Source organism: Mytilus californianus, unplaced genomic scaffold, assembly GCF_021869535.1.
Source record: "Mytilus californianus isolate M0D057914Y unplaced genomic scaffold, xbMytCali1.0.p SCAF_13, whole genome shotgun sequence".
In the NCBI taxonomy this organism is placed as follows: Eukaryota; Metazoa; Mollusca; class Bivalvia; order Mytilida; family Mytilidae; genus Mytilus; species Mytilus californianus.
The window spans coordinates 23,105,702-23,125,131 of record NW_026262615.1 but is presented as its reverse complement, the minus strand read 5'-3'; the positions used below and the strand labels follow the sequence as shown (position 1 = coordinate 23,125,131).

The window sequence follows — 19,430 nt, the reverse complement described above, 5'->3', positions numbered from 1 at the left end:
TATTTATTTTGTTTAATATAACAAGGATGTGGAGTCCAAACAGGGTGAAATTTGGGTCAAAGGGAGACAATTTATTATACCCCTGATTAACTCCACATACTTGAAATTCCCTTGATGTTAGGATTTTCATCTACTTGGATATTCATGTTTGTACATTTTTTTTTAATATCAGATGTATACTAGCTAATATTGACTATTATTTAGAGCTCTGTAATAAAAAAAATAAATGTAAGCAGAGCTCTAGATAATAAGTATGCAGGGTGGGAGAAATCTTGGGTCATTAACAATTGATTTGCTGAAATGTTCAAGAAAGGGGATTTATTGGAAATGCATCTGATATATTTAATGTATAAAACTATATTTAAAAAAAAAAGATGTTAAGATGATGAGGAGAGCCACCTTGTCAGCCGGGAGAGCAGCTCTAAGGGAGATGGTCAATTTAATCTTCACCAAGTCTGAGGCTTTATCATGAAAAATATGTGGTAAGTTTATATATTCCACAAATTTTATGGTAATAATATATATAGGCATTTAACATTATTTTTTAATGGTTCTTTTCTATCAGTGTTTGATTTTTAGAGTATCTAGACTTACATTTGTTTTCTGTCTGGTATCGAGTGAGCTGTGTTGGATAGAAACCAACTGTATGCAAGTTATTATCAATGAATTTGTAATCTTATTTGGGTCGAACAAATTTTTATGCAAAGTCTGTAACTGTTTGAATATTGAATTGATATAGAATCATTTTCATAAAAGCATGGACAAGACGATTCTTGGCGCTCTTATGTTATCTATTGACTGGGTCAGATAAGGTGAAAGTTTGTCTGTAACGCCCACTTGTCACATTGAATGTGTTATAGACATTTAAACTGGTTGTAAATGCCCACATCAAATAGTACGAATTACTAGCAGAGGATTAAACCTTGTGTGTTGATTTAAATGTTGAATAATAATTTTCTTTTTTTCTTCTCTTGTGCCTACATGTACCTTGCTCTTTTATTCTATTTAAATCCCTATTGGAAGGCCTCTGACAGACTGAGTGAGCGTAAAATCACTGTTATCGATAGCCAATGGCAAACAAGTTAAAGGTACTGTAAATTCAGAAATTATTGGGTGCAATTATTAATAAATAAATTTTGGTGTATTTACTGTCTTCTGATTGGTTAAAAGTATTACTTTTATTTTCAATGTTGTCAATTTTTATGGCGACACGCCCACTATGACGTTGTATATTCATACGCCAACATGCGTGAACGTTATTATGGTTAATATAAATAATATAAAAAGTTCTTTGAGCCTTATTTTTGATAGAAATTTATTTATAATGAATGGCTATAATTTATTTTGAATTTATTGAACCATAAAATTAATTTTTGACTTCACATTTTACATAAATCTGCTTCGCGGATAATTCAATGTGAAGAGTCAAAAATTAAATTTATGGTTCAATAAATTCAAAATAAATATAATAACCATTCATTAATTGTGATTTTGTAATTTTAGACTAAAATGCGATTTTAATTTTTGCAATATTGAGAAAAATCCTGTTTAATTCATACAAAAAATTTCAAAATGCTAGTTTAAATTATTGCCAATACAACCATGTTGCATTTTTCACAATAATAAAAACATTGAGATAGTTTCTGAATTTACAGTAATTGAGTTAGTATTATTACCAACATAAGTATTGGGATTGTCTACGCTGTTATTAAATGATTTTAAGAACCATCAAAAGAGAACAAAACCATCCGATTTTGTAATTGAATATTCCAAAATCATTGTCTTATACATACACGTGCACTTGCACAAGGTCAATTTCTATCTCTAGCAGTTTAAAGTTTATATAGTGAAGATGATAATGTATAACAGGTTTTAATAAATGAAACATAGCATTATTTTGTTAGTCTTCTAAGAGACAGATTGATCTGTAAAACAATTTATTACTTTTTTATTTTTTTTTATTTTTAGGTTGTTATAATGATGATGTTTTCATGGTGTTGGGATTAAGACTTGGATGTCTGATATTGTTAACATGTTGGTAGGTAATCAAGCATCTTTTTAGTAATATAATATTTAAAATCAATTTCATAAGGTTCTTTAGTACAAAAAAAATAATTTTACACTGATGAGATACCGGTTGAATTTTTTTGGTAAATATAAAACTTGAGTTTATAATTCAGAATACCAAATATTTTTTCCATGATTTTTTGTTATCCTAGTGCAATTTTAAATTTAGTACATGTGTAATAATTTTTTTTAGGAAAGTTTAGTATAACTGACTGACTACTTTTATATTCCAGGTTAGCATCAGGTTTCCATTGGGTTACTTGCTGGGACAAAGCTGTTACATGTGTATAAGGTGAGAACTTATTCATCAACATACAACTTTAATGTGTTTATGTTATAGTGTGATGAATGTCACTAAATAGATTTCAATATATATATTTTTTTTTAATTTACAGTTAAAAAAAATCAGTATTCAATCTTTTCATTTTAAAATAATGTACCCTTTAAAGCAGATACTAGATCGGAAGAAGATATATGAAGGGGAGATAACAATAAAATCGGATATTTTCGATACTATATATTTTTGAGTAATCAATATAAGTAATAAACAAATTGTTTAACATACACTGATGTCTGTTTCTTTATTCCTGTTAGATTATTTTAAAATTAAGAATCAACAATTGAAATTTAACTCTTTCTTTTTCAGTCGAAAGAGTTGCTGTTGCTGCCTTCCTTGTATGGTAAAATCCTCAGACTACAATCCTGCAAACCATTGGATGAACTGTTGCTATCTTTTGTAAAAAAATCAGCAGATATTTGTCTTATAAGCAGAATGAATTATAAATGCAATTAATTTTTAATGCTTTATTATTCAAATTATAAATATTTATTTCATTATTTTTTCTTGCATTCAATTATTGTTTTGTGATTGAAGAAATATAAAAAAAACTGTGAAATTATTGTTATTTGAGAGGTCCCAAAGGTATGATGTATGGTTTCACAAGATACCCATAAGACTTGCTTCAGTTTACATATATTTTTTAAGTTATGTACACTGGTTAAGAATTATAAGTCCTTTGTGAAATGATTTTTTCTGGTTAGAAACCTATTAAGTAGGACTTTGATGGCCAAACACTAAAAGGGAATAAAACAAATCCCCTATTAAACAATTTAAGTACTGAGTTTTTGGTGCAATATGAACTAGAAATAAAAATGTTTAGTTAGATGGTTTGTTTTGACTCTGCATTCTTTACATTCATACAAATTAATGGCTGTCAGTTTTATTTATTGGTTTTGTTTATATATTATAAATGCATTATTCAGCATTTGAGACCACTCAAGTGAAAATATTTACATAGTTTTTGCAGTTTGTCATATTTTCATATTTTGTGTGATTGATTTCCATATTTTTTCTCATTTATGATTATTTATATTTTAATGTTTGATTTTTGAGGCTTGTACTCAGCTTCTAAACAATTACCTCCCCCCTTCACATGTATAACCAGGATCCTGTAAAAGAAGTTTTGATTTTGAAGGATGGATGGATAATTAAAAATGCAAGATTTTTTTAATGTGCTAGTTCATAATGTAAAAGTCTGCACAAGACATCTAACCCTACCTGAACACATTATTCTGACTTCCAGCTGACCAGTCTTTGCTCCTACTAATTGCTGAATGCTTCGCAGGGGAGCATCAAATACCAATTTTCAATTCTTTGATATGACCCAGGGCAGGACCAAATCCCATGCCCATCTGCACTCATGTTGAGCATAAAAAGGTTACTAAAGAAGATTTGTCTGTCTGTTTGTCCATCATCATCTCTCATCCACAGCTTATAAACTATTGGAAGGTTTTCATTTAAACTTTCAGATTATCTTCTGTATGTAATGGCTGTGTGTATTTTATTTTATTATAATGAAATTTTGGGGTTCTCAATTGTAATGAATGGACCTCCTAAGTATTTGAAAAAAAGGGAAAGAAGCTTCTCATACCACCATTTTATCATGTGAAGGATAGGTTGGTTCAAATATATTTGTTTTAATCATGTTTTTAGTAGTTGGATCTCATTATGACAAAATTTTAATGACTTAAATTCAAAATAAATTTGGGGTTCACACTGATATATATTACCACTGTAGCTTTAATGTAAATTTTATAAGGCTTTGCTATAACAAGATTTGTGTTTTAACTGGTTTTATCTGATTTTAGTGGTTTTTATGTGATTTTATTTGTTTTTACTGTCAAATCTTGTTATACCAAGCCTTAGTATGATTGAGTTTATATATTTTGATTATACATGCAATTCAAAATATAAATTTACATAATGAGATCAGACATTTATTATGCTTTTAACTCTTCTTAGTGGATAAAATAGAAAAATGAATGAACATAAATATTGAAGTGGTCGTTGAAGATTGACCAAATTACAAGATTTATAAATGCAGAATCTTGCTCTAACTAAATCTATGTTCTTATCAGCTGAACCAACCTATCCTTCAATATGAGTAATAAAATTTTATAAATGGAAAAGTCCATTCTTCGATTGGGGGAACCTTTGGATGTGAAAAAAATATACACAATGCCAACAGATACTGAAGATTATTTGAAAGTTTAGGCAAAAACAATTCAATCCTTTTATTGTGATTGGAAGTTGTAGACGGATGAGCAAACAGATGATATACTTGCTTACTATGGCACATTTCCTATAGGATATGGACTATGAGTATGGGTTTTGCTCATGGTTGAAGGCTGTATTTAGGTGACTGATAGTTGTTAAATTCTATGTCATTTGGTCTCTGGTGGAGAGTTGTCTCGTTGGCAATCATATCTCCTCTTTTTATTTTATATGAAATAATTACTTATTACTTCCTGGGCAAAAAAGTTATGGTTTCAAAGAAAATATTAAAAAAAAATATTTATATCATACATGTATTGTTAAATAACTATCCTACTTGGATATAAAGAATTGACTTTGGTTAGAAATTGGGAGGAATTATAAAGAAACTTTATATACAATATAAGAGCTCGGGGTTATAAATGTTTAATGAAATGCAGTTAACTATTTCCTTGGTGATCTAATAATTTTTGCACAGATCACGATATTAGTTTATTTAAATAACCCAGTAAATAAATTGAGTACACCTCATAAATGAATTAGATTCATGTATTTTCATGCATTTTTTATCTTAGTATTTACCATTGTATTCCTTGTTATATTTGTAAATGCCTCTTCGTATGTGACAAACTGAGGATTCATATATTTTATGGAATTATATAAATTTATTTTAAGTTTGGTATTTGAAAGTATTGGAAAGCACCAAGTTTGATATTGAGCAAAAAAAATATTCCTTTAAGACCTAAGGATATTAAAATTTAAGACCTGTATCTCAGAACAGAATTGATTTTCTAAATTCTATTGAAACAGCTAGTCTGGGAACTGGTATCAAGAAACTAAAAAGAATCCTCAGCGCTGTCAGTTATTTTGTATAATTGTAATATTTAACCAATGATACCTTACCAATGATGCAGATCCTTTCCCTCCTTTTACTTATAAAGGGACTAAAAACTTAATATTATTACAATTTCTTTGGTATTTGTACACACTTGATTGAGCAGAGTGGGTCTGGTTTCATTTGGGTATTTTATATTATGATGCTTGATAATGATATAAATAAATAGGTAAATAAAAATTTAATTGAGAAAACCTATCTTATATTTTATTTGAGTCTGAATGACAAATAAAGGGGGAAGAGGTTTCTGTGGTCAAGGGTAACACACAGCTGATTTATTGTATGGTATGGACGAAGTTGAAAAAGCGAGACTTGGGCATGCTTTTTCCATAAGCAGCAGCTTCAACAATGTATTTGATTGTGATAAGTTCAAGTTAAAGAAAACAACTAGTGGTAGGTCAATGATATTTGGTATGCAGTTATATAAGCATTGAAACATCTTATTTCTAAGGAGATTATTTTGCTTCTCTCCCTCAGTCATAGTCGACTTAAAACTTTTAATTAGTTTACATGTATAAGTTTGTGATTAGGTCAATTGAAAGGGAACTAGAAGTGGTATGTCAATGATATTTGGTATACTGATGTATAAGCATTGACAAATCTTCAGTTCCATAGAGATTGTTCAGCTCCAGCCTCAGTCATGGTTTATTAACTGAATGTTTTGCATTATTTACATGTGATTTGTGATTAGATCAGTTTAAGATGAGTGACTAATATCTGATATTTGGTATGCAGTTGTATTGGCATTTGCAAGTCTCATTTTCATAGAGATTATTTGGTCCCACTTCCTTATCATGGTTCATGGACTTTGAAACTTTCACAGTTGAACAAGGAACCAATTGATAAGTTAATGGTGTTGGGTATGCAGTTTTATAAGCATTTAAATTTCCATGGTGTTTTTATTTTGCCCTGAACCGTCCGTCATGGTTCATTGCATAGTAACAAGTTTAAATATTGCAATTTAATTTCAACATTTGCATTATACCACCAAAAAACGCAAGACATATCTCTGTGTCAACAGTTTATATTTCCATCTCTTGGTATCTTTCAACATCATATTTTGAGTTTTAAATGTCACAGAAACTTCTTTGCTCTGTATGCAGTTGCCTTATGGTCTGGTTTAATCTGGCATATGAACATTATCTTGATTCCATTTTTAAGGGTATGTGTACATTATTTGTTTTCAAATTAATTTGACAGTTTTTATGTGTAATAAGGACAATTAATTCTCTTATGGTTATTGCCTGTGATCTATTTCTCACATGAAGAGATATATTTTGTATCACATTGCATGGATTGGGATAAGAAAAGGATTTACGAAAAATTTGTTAATTTGAGTGGCTTATCCTGCACCATTTGGTCATCATTTAGGTTCCATGATTTGGTCTGTTCTCAGTCAGATTCTCTAGGTCAACAATGTATGGTGTACAGAATGATTGTAATGTAAATATGATTGTCTGATGAGATACATCTGACCTTGGCCTTTTTTTGAAGTGTGGTCAACATTAAGTTTTTATAGACTGCAAAACTTTTGCCATTTTATAATGGTGTGGATATGTGGTCATTGTGGTCTATAGACATATGTTTTCCAGACAATAACTTGAGTATAAGTGTATAGATCTCAAAGAAATAAAACCACAAGGTCCTATACCACATGATAGGTCAAAGTACGGCCTTCAACACGGAGCCTTGGCTCATACTGAACAGCTATAAAGGGCCCCAAAAATTACTAGTGTAAAACCATTCAAACAAGAAAAACAACAGTCTAATCTATATAAAAAACGAGAAACAAGAAACACTTAGAACCACATCAACTAACGACAACCACTGAACATCAGGTTCCTGACTTAGGACAGGTGCAAACAAATGCAGCGGGTTTAAACGTTTTAATAGGTGCCAACCTTCACCCTATGTGAAACAATAGAGTAACATCACAACATAGAAAGACACACTATAAAATATCAATTTAAATGGTTTAACTCAATCAAAATACATATTAAAAAAAAAAAAAAAACCATCCTAATATTATTTAAGAAATAACGCTGAAAAATAAAAGCAAAAGTATAAGTAAATACCAGAGATTTCAACTTTAATATCGTCTTCTTCTTCTGTGTATTAGCCTCCTTTAAGTAGGAGCACCTCCGAATGGAGTATATACCCTTAATGCCTTATTAAAATTTTAATCACATTCTAAATATGTACAGCACTTGCATATAAAAGAAACAAAGTTTTGTTTTTTACATGGCATATATACAGGGACTTGGGTTTTATTTTTTAAAATTATCTCAACTCATGTATATGTTAAAATTAATTATTATTGTTTTATATAAAGTCTAGAATAAAAGTAAATCAGTTATTGTTAAAAGATAATATGAAGTAAAATATGATCAGATTTGATAAAAAACAGGATTTTAATCCTCTATAATATTTTAAGAGTAGCGATTTCATAATAATGTAAAATACATAATGGATTTGGTGAATCTTACATTTATATAGATCTTATTGAAGTAAAATAGTACACTTTAAAATAATAAAATAAAATAATTTATTTATTTCTTTTTAACCAAGGTGGTTTTGGATGTTACCTGTGAGGATTTTTGATCTCTTTCCTTTTGTCTTATAAGATTATTTAATTATTGCATTAATTATAAGATAATTTGGCATCAATAGTGAGTTTTAAATGAAATTAAAATAGCTTTTAGAATACATGTACTGGATTTTGGTTCTTTTCTTTTTTTTTATTTTCTTTGTTTGCACATTATGTACATTATATTTTATGCTTTATATACTTTATATTTCATATTTCGTCTATTCCGGAAATTACAAGTTATTCCGATTCCGACTTTTGTTATTATACAAAGAAGTAAACAAAATTTTTGTCGCCTTGTTTACAGAACTTCGAAGTTACAGATGAAGTAAATTATATCTATACAACCAGCATAACAAGGTTATAATGTGCTTTTATAGGTTATAGCTTATATCCTGAAATTCATTTTTGTTTTTGAAGCAAACCTCCAACCAAATGTAAATAAGGGGGGTCGGCATGCATGACACGAATCAGATTCACGATAGAACGTTGCCGTAAATTCACACTTCTAACAAAAATTTTAACGAACGATTTACGTACTATTTTCTATGTTTACTGTTGGATTGTTCTTAGGTAAAAGTCACAATGCAATTTTGTCAATTGTAAAATTTATAGTATATAACTGGGTTATCCTTAAATACACCGATCTTGAGTTGTTATTTATGAATAAATTAAAATTTTACCTGTTGACCTGAGGTCAGTAGTCTTAAACAGCATCATAGAACCATTAGTTCTTACTGTGACATAGTACATTTTGTAACATAGGCATTGTGACATAGGAAATGTGCACAAATTCGAAAGTTGTCTATAGACCAATCTCAAGATGTTTTTTAATGAATAAGTGTCAGTGGTTGACCAGATATCAATGTTAGGGTAAATGATGTCATTGAAAAATCAGTTCTTACTGTGACATAATCACTGTGACACAGAAAATGTATGGGAAAATGCATGAAATTTAAAATCATTGTGACCAACCACCGATCTGCCAAGAAGGAACAAATATGGTTTCAATAAATAACTTTTAGATATTTAGCTCTTCAATGATGTGTAACATGTTGTGCATACTTGTCTAGATTTTCTGGTTCAATCGAAGAGTTAAAGTCAGCGATCCCTGTCGGAAACTAGTTTTTGTTGTAAATCTCTGTCAGGTACAAAATTAAATACAGTACATTTGTATACCAAGACAACAGTTAGGGATACAAATGCTCATTATTTTGTACTTCAAATAATTCTATGGATAGTTTATTCCACAAAGTAAGTAGAGATGAGCCAAATCTAATTACTACTAAAACACACAATGATATCAATATCCATTCATGCAAATTAAAAAATCAGTATTTGACATTCAATGGCAGGATATGTTCAAAATGTTACTTAACAGTTTACACCAATCAAATTTATATTACTAAGTAAATTCATTGATAAGTATGCAAGAAAGAAAACTATATATTGCCTATGGCATAATAATTGAGGGATATTTAATAAGTTAGGTAGAAGAAAAAGGATAATATCTATTAAAATACAATCATTTCACGATAATAGAGAGGCACAGATACCAAAGGAACATTCAAACTCATAAGTCGAAAATAAACTGACAACACCATGGCTAAGAAAGAAAATAACCAACAGACAAACAACAGTACACAAAACACAACATAGAAAACTAAAGACGCAGGCTGAGCAACATGAACCCCACCAAAAACTCGGAGTGATCTCAGGTGCTCCGGAAGGGTAAATGAATCCTGCTCCACATGTGGCACCTGTCGTGTTGCTCATGTAGGTACAAACCCAGTTATAAGTCTAAATCAGTAGGTCAGATTCGGGGAAAAGGGGATGGGATTATAGATAACTTGCATGTATAGTTTCCATGTAACACTAAGAAACACTTTTTCAGTATAAAGTGTATTCTATACATGTGTATGTCAAAATAAGGGAAAGCTATAGATAGGTCTATGTACTTGCTTATTGTTAAATTGTCTTTGAGGTGCAAGCATTTTGAAAAAATCCAACAATTTTGCCAATGTTTAATTCCGTATTTCTGCATCTCATTATTTTCAGTTAAATATGATATGATGACTTAGTAAGATGTCATCCCCCAGTGTAAAAGCTGAGAATGGGAGTAAAGTGTTGCCAGGGGATAAATCTGGATTGCCATGGGAGATATGGAGAATTATACTTTCCTACCTCTCTGCTGAAGACCTCTGTGGATCAGCCTGTGTATGTAAAACATGGAATGATCTGGTGATGAGTTTGGACAGCACAAGGTAAACACAATTAATCATGAAATTTGTAATAAAATAAAAAGCAAGCAAGGATGATTTTAACCAATTATTAAATGGATTTCAGTTATTTTGCCTGTTTTCTTAAGTTTGTGGACTCGGTAAAAGATTGTAGAAAAACATAATGTTTAAAAGAATAAACTTTTTTCAGACAATTTTATTTATTTATTTTTATATAATTTAATATCATTTTTCAAGTTTAACTGATAATACACCATACCGGTGTGTGAAAAAATTAAATGAGGGAGAGATGACCTTTACAGACCCTACATACATGTATATGACATAGAAATTTTCATCTTCTTTTGTTGCAATATTTTGATCTAGTAGCTAAACTTTGTTTATTACAAATGTATCCCCTACTATGTTGGATTACTGTATATTCAGAAATTATTGAGATGTTTTTATTATACGAAAAAATGCAACAGTATGGTTTATAATAATAAAAACTCGCATTTATGATTTTTGTAGTGATTTGCCTTCACAAAATTTTTGCAATCTTAAATTATATCACACATTTTTACAAGTACATGTAATCCCTGATTAGCAATGATAAATGCACACATTAATTTCTGAATTTACAGTATGTTGTAGAAGTCAATGGAAGATGTTGATTGAACCTTTCCATGTACCTTTAACAAACACATTTTTTAGTTTCTAAAATTCATTGGTTTTGACAATGTCTGGAATAATAAAGGAACACTGTCAGAAGGAAAACTCATATCTGCAGTGAAAAAGATATTACAAGAAAGATATGGAAAATATTTTTTCTCATGTTTGTCAGGCGAAAACCAAAACAAATTACGCACATATTACAAGTTAAATAAGGGATATAAACCTGACACTTATACAAAGTTGAATATCTCAAAACAATATATTAGACAGTTATGTATATATAATAATACGCCTTCGGATCAAAGAATATGTAAACATTGTATTGTTAACAAAATTGAAGATGAGTTTCATTTTATATGTGAATATCAAGACGAGAGGAAAAAGATTAATGATGACATTGTTAATATTATACCGTGTTTTTGTAATTTGGATAATTTTGATAAATTTAGATATTTAATGAACTGTTCGGAGACTGATGTTCTCAACATCTTTCTTTCATATATAGACAAATGTATTTTGATTAGAAATTCATCAGTGGGAATAATTGCATAATATTGAAGTGGTTGTTTTGTCTATTGTTTGTTATAAGTGTCACAATTGTTGTCTCTTTATGTTTTATTTTTGTTTTGTTTTTCCATGTTTTCATGTATTTCAGCGATGATCCTTTTGTACTGGATTTTATACTGAATAAAATTAGTTAGTTAGTTAGGTAATTGCATATGCATCATCTATTATGTCAAACAGACATAGGTTATTGCAAAGTATCACATATATTGTCAGATTATGTTTGAGGAAACATAGGTTATAATTGCAAATGCATCTTCTATTATGTCAGATTATGTCTCAACAAACATAGGCTTTTGCAAATGCATCATCTATAATGTTATATAGGCTTTTGCAAATGCATCATCTATAATGTTATATATATATTGTCAGAACAGACATAGGCTAAAATTAAATAATAATAAATAACTCTAACCATGTTCCTAAGGGAAATAACTTTTGCTGAACTTATATTCTTTTATGATACCTCTACATAACTATGTCATACTTTGTATTAAAAAAAGGAAATTCTTCTTAAAGTTTATCAATTATACAAAAAGTTCAATTAAAAATGTTATTTTCAATTGCATTGTGTTTAAATGAAATGATTCTTACTAAACATTTTATATTTATTGTTTAAAGGTGGCATGAATTATATTTACAATGTTCAGATTGGAAACACCCATATTGGCCCCTGAACACAGATTCTGAGCCACTGTCATGGCGACAAGCTTACAGAGACCAAATAATGTCTATAAGGTTCTGGAGTCGATACTCCAAGGAGCCTGATCCAGGCACTAACTGTTTGTATGTATTAAAACGCAGGAAGGATCGAAAAGTGATAAGAGTAGGACGAGATATGGAACATAGCACATTGAAGAGTGCTTTAGCTGTAGCCAATGATTACGATAGAATTGAGGTGTATCCTGGGATTTATGACGAACAGTTTGAGATGTCATCCAAAATACCTTTTGAATTGATTGGAGTTGGTGAGCTTGGAAGTATAATTCTGGTTGTTTGCATTGAGCAGATTGGACTGACAGGTCGTGTCAGTAACCTTGTATTCAGAGCACCATGGTTTACAAATTTTATATTAAAGGTAATTATATATATAAATGGCAACGGTTAAGGATGTAAATTTTTGAATTTTCTCTGTTTAGAACATATTGTGGATTCATTAATTTTTTGGGTACCAATTTTCGTGGATTGGCGAAAAATTGTATCACCTGTAACCACTCATTGGTGGAGGGGGGGGGGGGGGGGGGTGTTGGAACCCCCCTTTTTTTATGATCAATGCTTTTGAATGGGGACATATGGTTGGAACCCCCCTTTTGAAAATGGCTGGATCGGCCCCTGTGGTGTGAGCTTTTTTCAGATTTATCAAGTCAAACTTTTTGTTTTCAGATACTTTGAATATTTCAATAAGTTACTTAGCATTTTTCATCACACATTTCTTTAATACTACTGAACAAAATTATGTCATATATGGTCAGCACTTCAAAAGTGATGAGTTGAAACATGTGTGCACTTTTCAAATCTGTCAGGCACCTACTTCAACTGCGCCATTTAAATTTTAAGTGAAGGTATGCTAAGCATAACATGTAAAATTGAAAATGGAAACGGGGAATGCATCAGAGACAACAACCCAACCAAAAAGCAGAAAACAGCCCAAGGCCACCAATGTGTCTTCAACACAGCAATAAGATGTTCTTGTTATCACATTCTTGTTATCACATTTTGATCATGATGTGACTGTTATAGGTATCGAAATAATTGAGTCAGATTTTTAACCTTTCGATATTCTTTAACCGAAACATTTGATTAAAAAAAAAGAATTTTATTATTTTAGTGAAAATTGTTTATGTTATAAAAATAAATAGGTGTGGTGTGGAGACAACTATCCAGCAGAGTTCAAATGACATGGATGTAAGCAATTATAGGTCACTGTACAGCCTTTGACAATGAGCAAAACCCATTTGATATTGAGTTGCCTTTTGTTACCATGGAACCTACATTTTTATGTTGACTGAGTCAATTTAATTTTTTAGGCTGATTTTCACGATGTTTTTTAAGCTTTAGGTTTGAAAGGTGAAATACATATAAAACTTGTGATAATTTATTAAAAAATAACAGAATCGTCTTAATATACATAAATCATGTTTTATACCTTTTCAGGTAAGGTTTGGATATCTCCAGGTAGATAACTGTATATTGGAGGACGGAATGGTCTACGTACAAAGTCCTGGGTCTAGTCATATAAAATACTGCACATTCAGACATGCTACTGTCATCTTTCAACATTTGACTGCTAGTATTATTGAGAATTGCGAGTTTTCACAAACTGACACAGCTGCAGTCACCATTGAAGGGTATCCTAAAGATGATAGGAATTGGACGTACAATTCTCTATTGGAAAAAATATCACAAAATTGTAATATCAAGAATTTCAATCGACAGAAAAAAGACGTTGCTCCATTTTCTGCATATTCTGCATCAACTGCATTGACATCTGGTCATAAGACACTTGAAAAATCGTACACTTTTTCAACAGATCATGGTGATTTTGATCATAGAAGGAAAAGTATATGTAGTTCAGGGAAATTTTCAAGCATGGTGACAACAGAGGATCATGGGAATTGCGGTCATAGTTCAAACGGGTCAGTGCATTTTGAATCGGTGATAAATTCAGATGTCTTGGATTATCTTCCCATACCTACAGCAGTGCTTTGTGATCTTCCGTCATTTGATATGACAACACCAAGTTTGTTGCCAAAATTTGATTTGTCCACCTATTTGTCAAAATCAGGCAATGACAATGTAAAATATGGACAAAATGGCCAAGATAATGAATTGAAACCAACAATATCTCAGTCAAGTGAACAAATGTTTTCTTCACAAAAGACTTCCACAATGGGAGATAATTTATGTGATCAGTCTGCTCGTACAGTGGAAAAGTCTGCATTAAAGCTACCTGAGGATTCACCGTCAAATGTGAATGGTCCATCATCATCCAATGTGAATGGACCATCATCATCCAATGAGAATGGTCCATCATCATCCAATATGAATGGTCCATCATCATCCAATGAGAATGCTCCATCACCAAGTGATTACGTAAATGGTGATGCAATAGACTCTTCACGAAACTGTGCTCATTATGTTATGGAAAATGATGCTAGAAATTTACCTGATGATGATGACGCTTCATCACACCATTCCAATGCTAACAGTAACCATAGTAATAGGTCAGGACTTTCAGGAAGTAGTGAAAGTCTGTATCGGGAAGATTCAGATGAGTTTGATTCTGGGTCAGTGGACAGTGGTAATTCAAATCATCATATAGGTAGGTGAACAAATGAATTACTGTAAAGAGGGAAATTTTCAAGGCAGGGGGAGGGGGTGACACAGGGGTGCTCATTTACAAAATCTGGCTTTTTATGCTCCCGTCACAGCGAAGAGGTCATAAAGCATTACCCTTGTCTGTCTGTATGTATGTACGTCCCGAAAATTGGTTTCCTTTCTCTAACTTTAGTTTGCCTCAACCAAATGTTATGAAACTTATACACAATGCTTAAGCTTATTACCACAAAACACAGATCAAGTTCGAATTCGAATTTGGGTGGCATCACTTTTACAATTCTTGAGTTACGTCCCTTTACAACTTTACATGTGTATATGCAAGCAGGGGCATCATCTGTGTCCCATGGACACACTCCTGACTTTTTTTTACACCCTATCTGAGTAATATTCTTATCAAAAATATAAAAGTATGGGTGCCTCCTTATTTTAAAAGCAATCCTATTTATTTAATACTTAACATTAATATTATAATTTATTTTAGGTGGTAGTTCCACTAGCAGCAGTGACATTGAAGAGGTATCGTATTCATCTGACGATTTCTCTTCAGAAGAGGAATCAGTTATCATGTTATCACATCCTGACCATCAAATGCCAAGGTCAATCTCGTCAATCAGTCTAGGAGCAGACGTACAGTCAATCTGTAGTCAGAACCAATCAGAACACATCAAAATCATCGAGGACAATGACATGAAGAAAGTTTTGGATGACATTCGAGGATGTATGATTCATCGATGTCGGATCACACAGGGTAAAGGGGGTGTGGTGGTAGCGTTACAAGCACATGCTGTGATATCTCATTGTGATATTAATTCTGTTGGATATGGAATAAGATGTATTCAGAATTCAAAGGTAAGTTAAGCACTGAATCAAGGCTAAACAAAAATAAGTAAAAAACACTCACACACATGCTCATTATGCCAGTTTTCAAACAAATTATATACCATATACTGTAAATTCAGAAATTAATGTGTGCATTTATTATTGCCAATGTTGAATAATCAACATAAATGTGGTTTGATTATTGCGATTTCAGGAAAAGCTGCATATAAATAATGCTATCAAAATTTAAAATGCAAATTTTTTTTTGAATCGCGACACAATTTTCGTATTAATAAAAACATCGCAAAAATTTCTGAATTTACAGTAGCATCCTTAGAAACAGGGAACCATCTTGTTTCTACAAATTATATCATCTCATCATTGTAAACACAATCTATTAGAGAATTATTTAGGACAGCATCACATATAAGCAACATTATAACATCACATTACCATGAAGCTAACTTAAACACTGATTCTGTAAGGATACAAATTTATTTAATTTTTTTTTTCATTTGTTTTTTACGGATATATACCATTGATTTTTTTTAATCAGATAACTGATTTCTGTTAATTTGCGTACTGAAAAAAAATTCGAAAAGTTGCTGGATTTCGTAAGAGCTGGTATAAAAACTTTTGAAAATGGATGGAGTTGCTTTCAGAAAATGATAAACAGTTCTGTTACTTGACAAAATCATCCAGAAAATATAATGAAATGAAATATAATCAATTCAAAATTAGCTATATACAGTACGGGTAGAGACTTATTATAATGGATGTCTTAATCCGTCTAGATGTCAGACTGGCCGGACAGTTGTCTCAGTGTAATTAACACCTGCTGTGATATTAACCTGTGCAATATCCGAGTGGAAGGTCGTACCGTAAATCAATCTGAACCAGCTTGATTAGAATAAATTTTACCTGTACAGATATTTTATTATTTATGGAGGATAGATAATAAATGTAAAATATTGTTTTGTATTCATAGAAAAAATTACAATAGAAATAAAAATTTAATATGAATATGGGATCAACTTTTTTTTAACTCGAAAATGAAAGAAAGAGGATTTTTAACAATGTACTGTAAAAATGTGTTGCCAATTATAATAATTGTTTGTGCCAATAAACTATTTGTATTTGTAAACCGTAAATATTTCATTTTATTCAAAATAATAACAACCAGGACTGTTTTCAATCGAAGTTTTAATCAAAATGTTGAGACATCAATCCTGTAAATTATACGAGTTTTCGTTGATGGTTACAATATTTCCACCTTTTAACGTCCTGTTCCTTTATGTTATTAATAGAAACACAATATAAGTATAAGGCCAACATATCATATTTATAAAGTATATAAACAAATTGAATATAGGCATTGTGAATAAACTGTTATTTTCCTTTCGATACCACGTTCCCCGTCGGAGCCTCTACGTCTATTCATACCTGTCAATCATTTCTCGCAAGTAAAACAATTTGGTCTTCCAGATCATCCGTGCTTTCTATTTTTACATATATTTCCCGTTAATCTCTTTGAAACAATTGTTTTTTTTACAATATTTATAACGCCGTGATCATCTTTCGATTCCTAGTTTTTATATGCATGTAAAAAAAACTTTTCATATGCACGTCAATATTCTATGACCCAGCATTATTTTAAATTTTGTTTGTTAATAAATTTACATATAATGGAAATAACAGATTTGTTGACACTTGTTGTATTATAACAAAGATATTGCTTTCTATTTCCATGTTTGAAATTTTAATGAAAATCGTGTTTTTTATAAACATATTTTACGAATTGTGTCAATCAATACACGAAGATCAAAGTTTTACACTATTCATGATCAGCCGTCTTTAGTTTTGCGTCATATTTCTAGCCATTCTCTAAAGCTCGTGCAGTCAGTAAGATTTTGTAAATCGATGTCGGCAGTTTAAATTGTATAATTCCCGAACTTTAAAGGAGGTGTCCGAATAAATTATTTAAATAGGAATCTGGGTGTTGACTGATAAATATAATAAATAAAATAGTTAAAGAAGACTAAAGCTTGTTTTGTTTATAATTACAAGGATTAAATTTTCTATTCTGGTAAATCAATTTTTAATGGATCTCGATCAAGAGCCTCAAAACTAACGCACAATACTGCCAATCATTACGTATCAAATTAAATCATGAATAGATTTACCCACGGTCGGTCAGTAAGGTCACCTGTGTTAACTGTTACGATATTTCCCGCCATATGAAAATCACGTGCATTTGACAAAATTAATCCCAGCTATTTTTAGCATTCAACATTGTAGTGTGAGTGGTCAAGTTCAAAGTTCAACCACATGCTGTTGATCTTCATGGCAAATATTTTTTTTAGATTGGTGTCAAAAATACATCATACAAGTTAACATGCATTGTGCGTAAATTAATATTATGCAATTAAGAGTCAATGCAGCACCATAAAATTATTTTGAATAGTAGTTGCATTTCTTTAGACTACAAATCATAGTAAATATTTAATTAACTGGTCATTAAACGATTGAATGCTTCTAGTTTTAATGTCCATTCATTTCAGTGGCAATTATTTCATGCATATTTAACAAACACAGAAATATCAAAATAAACCTAATTCCCGAGAAGAATCGTTATCTTCTTCTAGTGTTATTATTTGCGTACTACTTTAGTTATATATCACCAACTTTCGGACAATATTTGTTTACAGTAAAAAGTAAATTCACAATTATAAAGAATCACCAAATTACTAGTATACAAGTATTTCTCACTGTAATTATTTTTATTTCAGAACTGACCCAACGCAGACTGAAAATTAAATACAAATGTAGTGTTGTCAAACTAAAACGTATGCAGCAGCACTTTGCACATGATTCTGCTAATCAATGGGTTTACGTGGAAAATAAATCAGTAAAACAAAAATAACCTTCCAGAAATAAAAAAGAAAATATTTTAAAAACTGTATGCCAACAAATACGAAAAAGATACATAACAAAAAAAAAAACAAGGGAACATAGAAAATAATATTTTGAGGAATATAAACAGCATTTGAAATATAAAAAGCCATAATTAAAAAAATAGGCTATTTTTATTAAAACAAAGTTGTCTCCAGTACTTCACCTGTAAAAATATTTTATGTCAAATACGATTTAGAACTTATCAATAAAGTGACTGAGAGGTTTACATCACAGGTAACCTGATTCTGAAATCAGTGAAGCGTAATAATCTAGTAGCACGGATTGAGATGAAAGGACAATTATGTTACCGTTCACACCTGGATCTGTTGATTAATGACCATACTTCCTACCATAAAAAAGTCAGATTATTCATTTCCGACATGTCCCAGTCCGTTATTTATAGTCTCTTCCCGTACTGTAGTCCTCCCATTATTTTAGATAATCATTTATGATTTTTGGCAAACACACCCAATAATACAGGTTTGCAAAGTGTGGATTCATTATTATTCATGGGGCAGTGTTCTCCCCAGAAATTTTGGATAGCATCACATTTGGCGTAAAAAAATAAATTGTATTTTTTTTCAGTGTCATTTGTCGTGTCGCGGCCATGCTCTATTTCCTTTTAAGTAATGTTTATATTGTTCAATTCATAACTGAGAATACAGTTAAAGTATAACAGTTGTTTCAGTTTATGTCTCCAACATTCATTTATAGTTACAGAATTATATTTTTCCTCTTGTCAGAAACTACCAACTA

At 30.8% G+C, this 19,430-nt stretch overlaps 1 protein-coding gene across 2 annotated transcripts in view; it reads left to right on the top strand.

Annotated features, from left to right (window-relative positions):
• Positions 1–8,372: 8,372 nt before the first annotated feature.
• LOC127723377 (F-box only protein 10-like) overlaps positions 8,373–19,430 on the top strand; it is a 105,190-nt gene continuing 94,132 nt past the window's right edge. For both annotated transcript variants that reach the window (XM_052229959.1, XM_052229958.1), the window contains exons 1-5: positions 8,373–8,463; positions 10,162–10,367; positions 12,183–12,639; positions 13,716–14,883; positions 15,382–15,749. In XM_052229959.1, the coding sequence (XP_052085919.1) occupies positions 10,189–10,367; positions 12,183–12,639; positions 13,716–14,883; positions 15,382–15,749 (2,172 nt within the window). In that variant the 5' untranslated portion in view covers positions 8,373–8,463; positions 10,162–10,188. The remainder of the gene's footprint in view (positions 8,464–10,161; positions 10,368–12,182; positions 12,640–13,715; positions 14,884–15,381; positions 15,750–19,430) is intronic.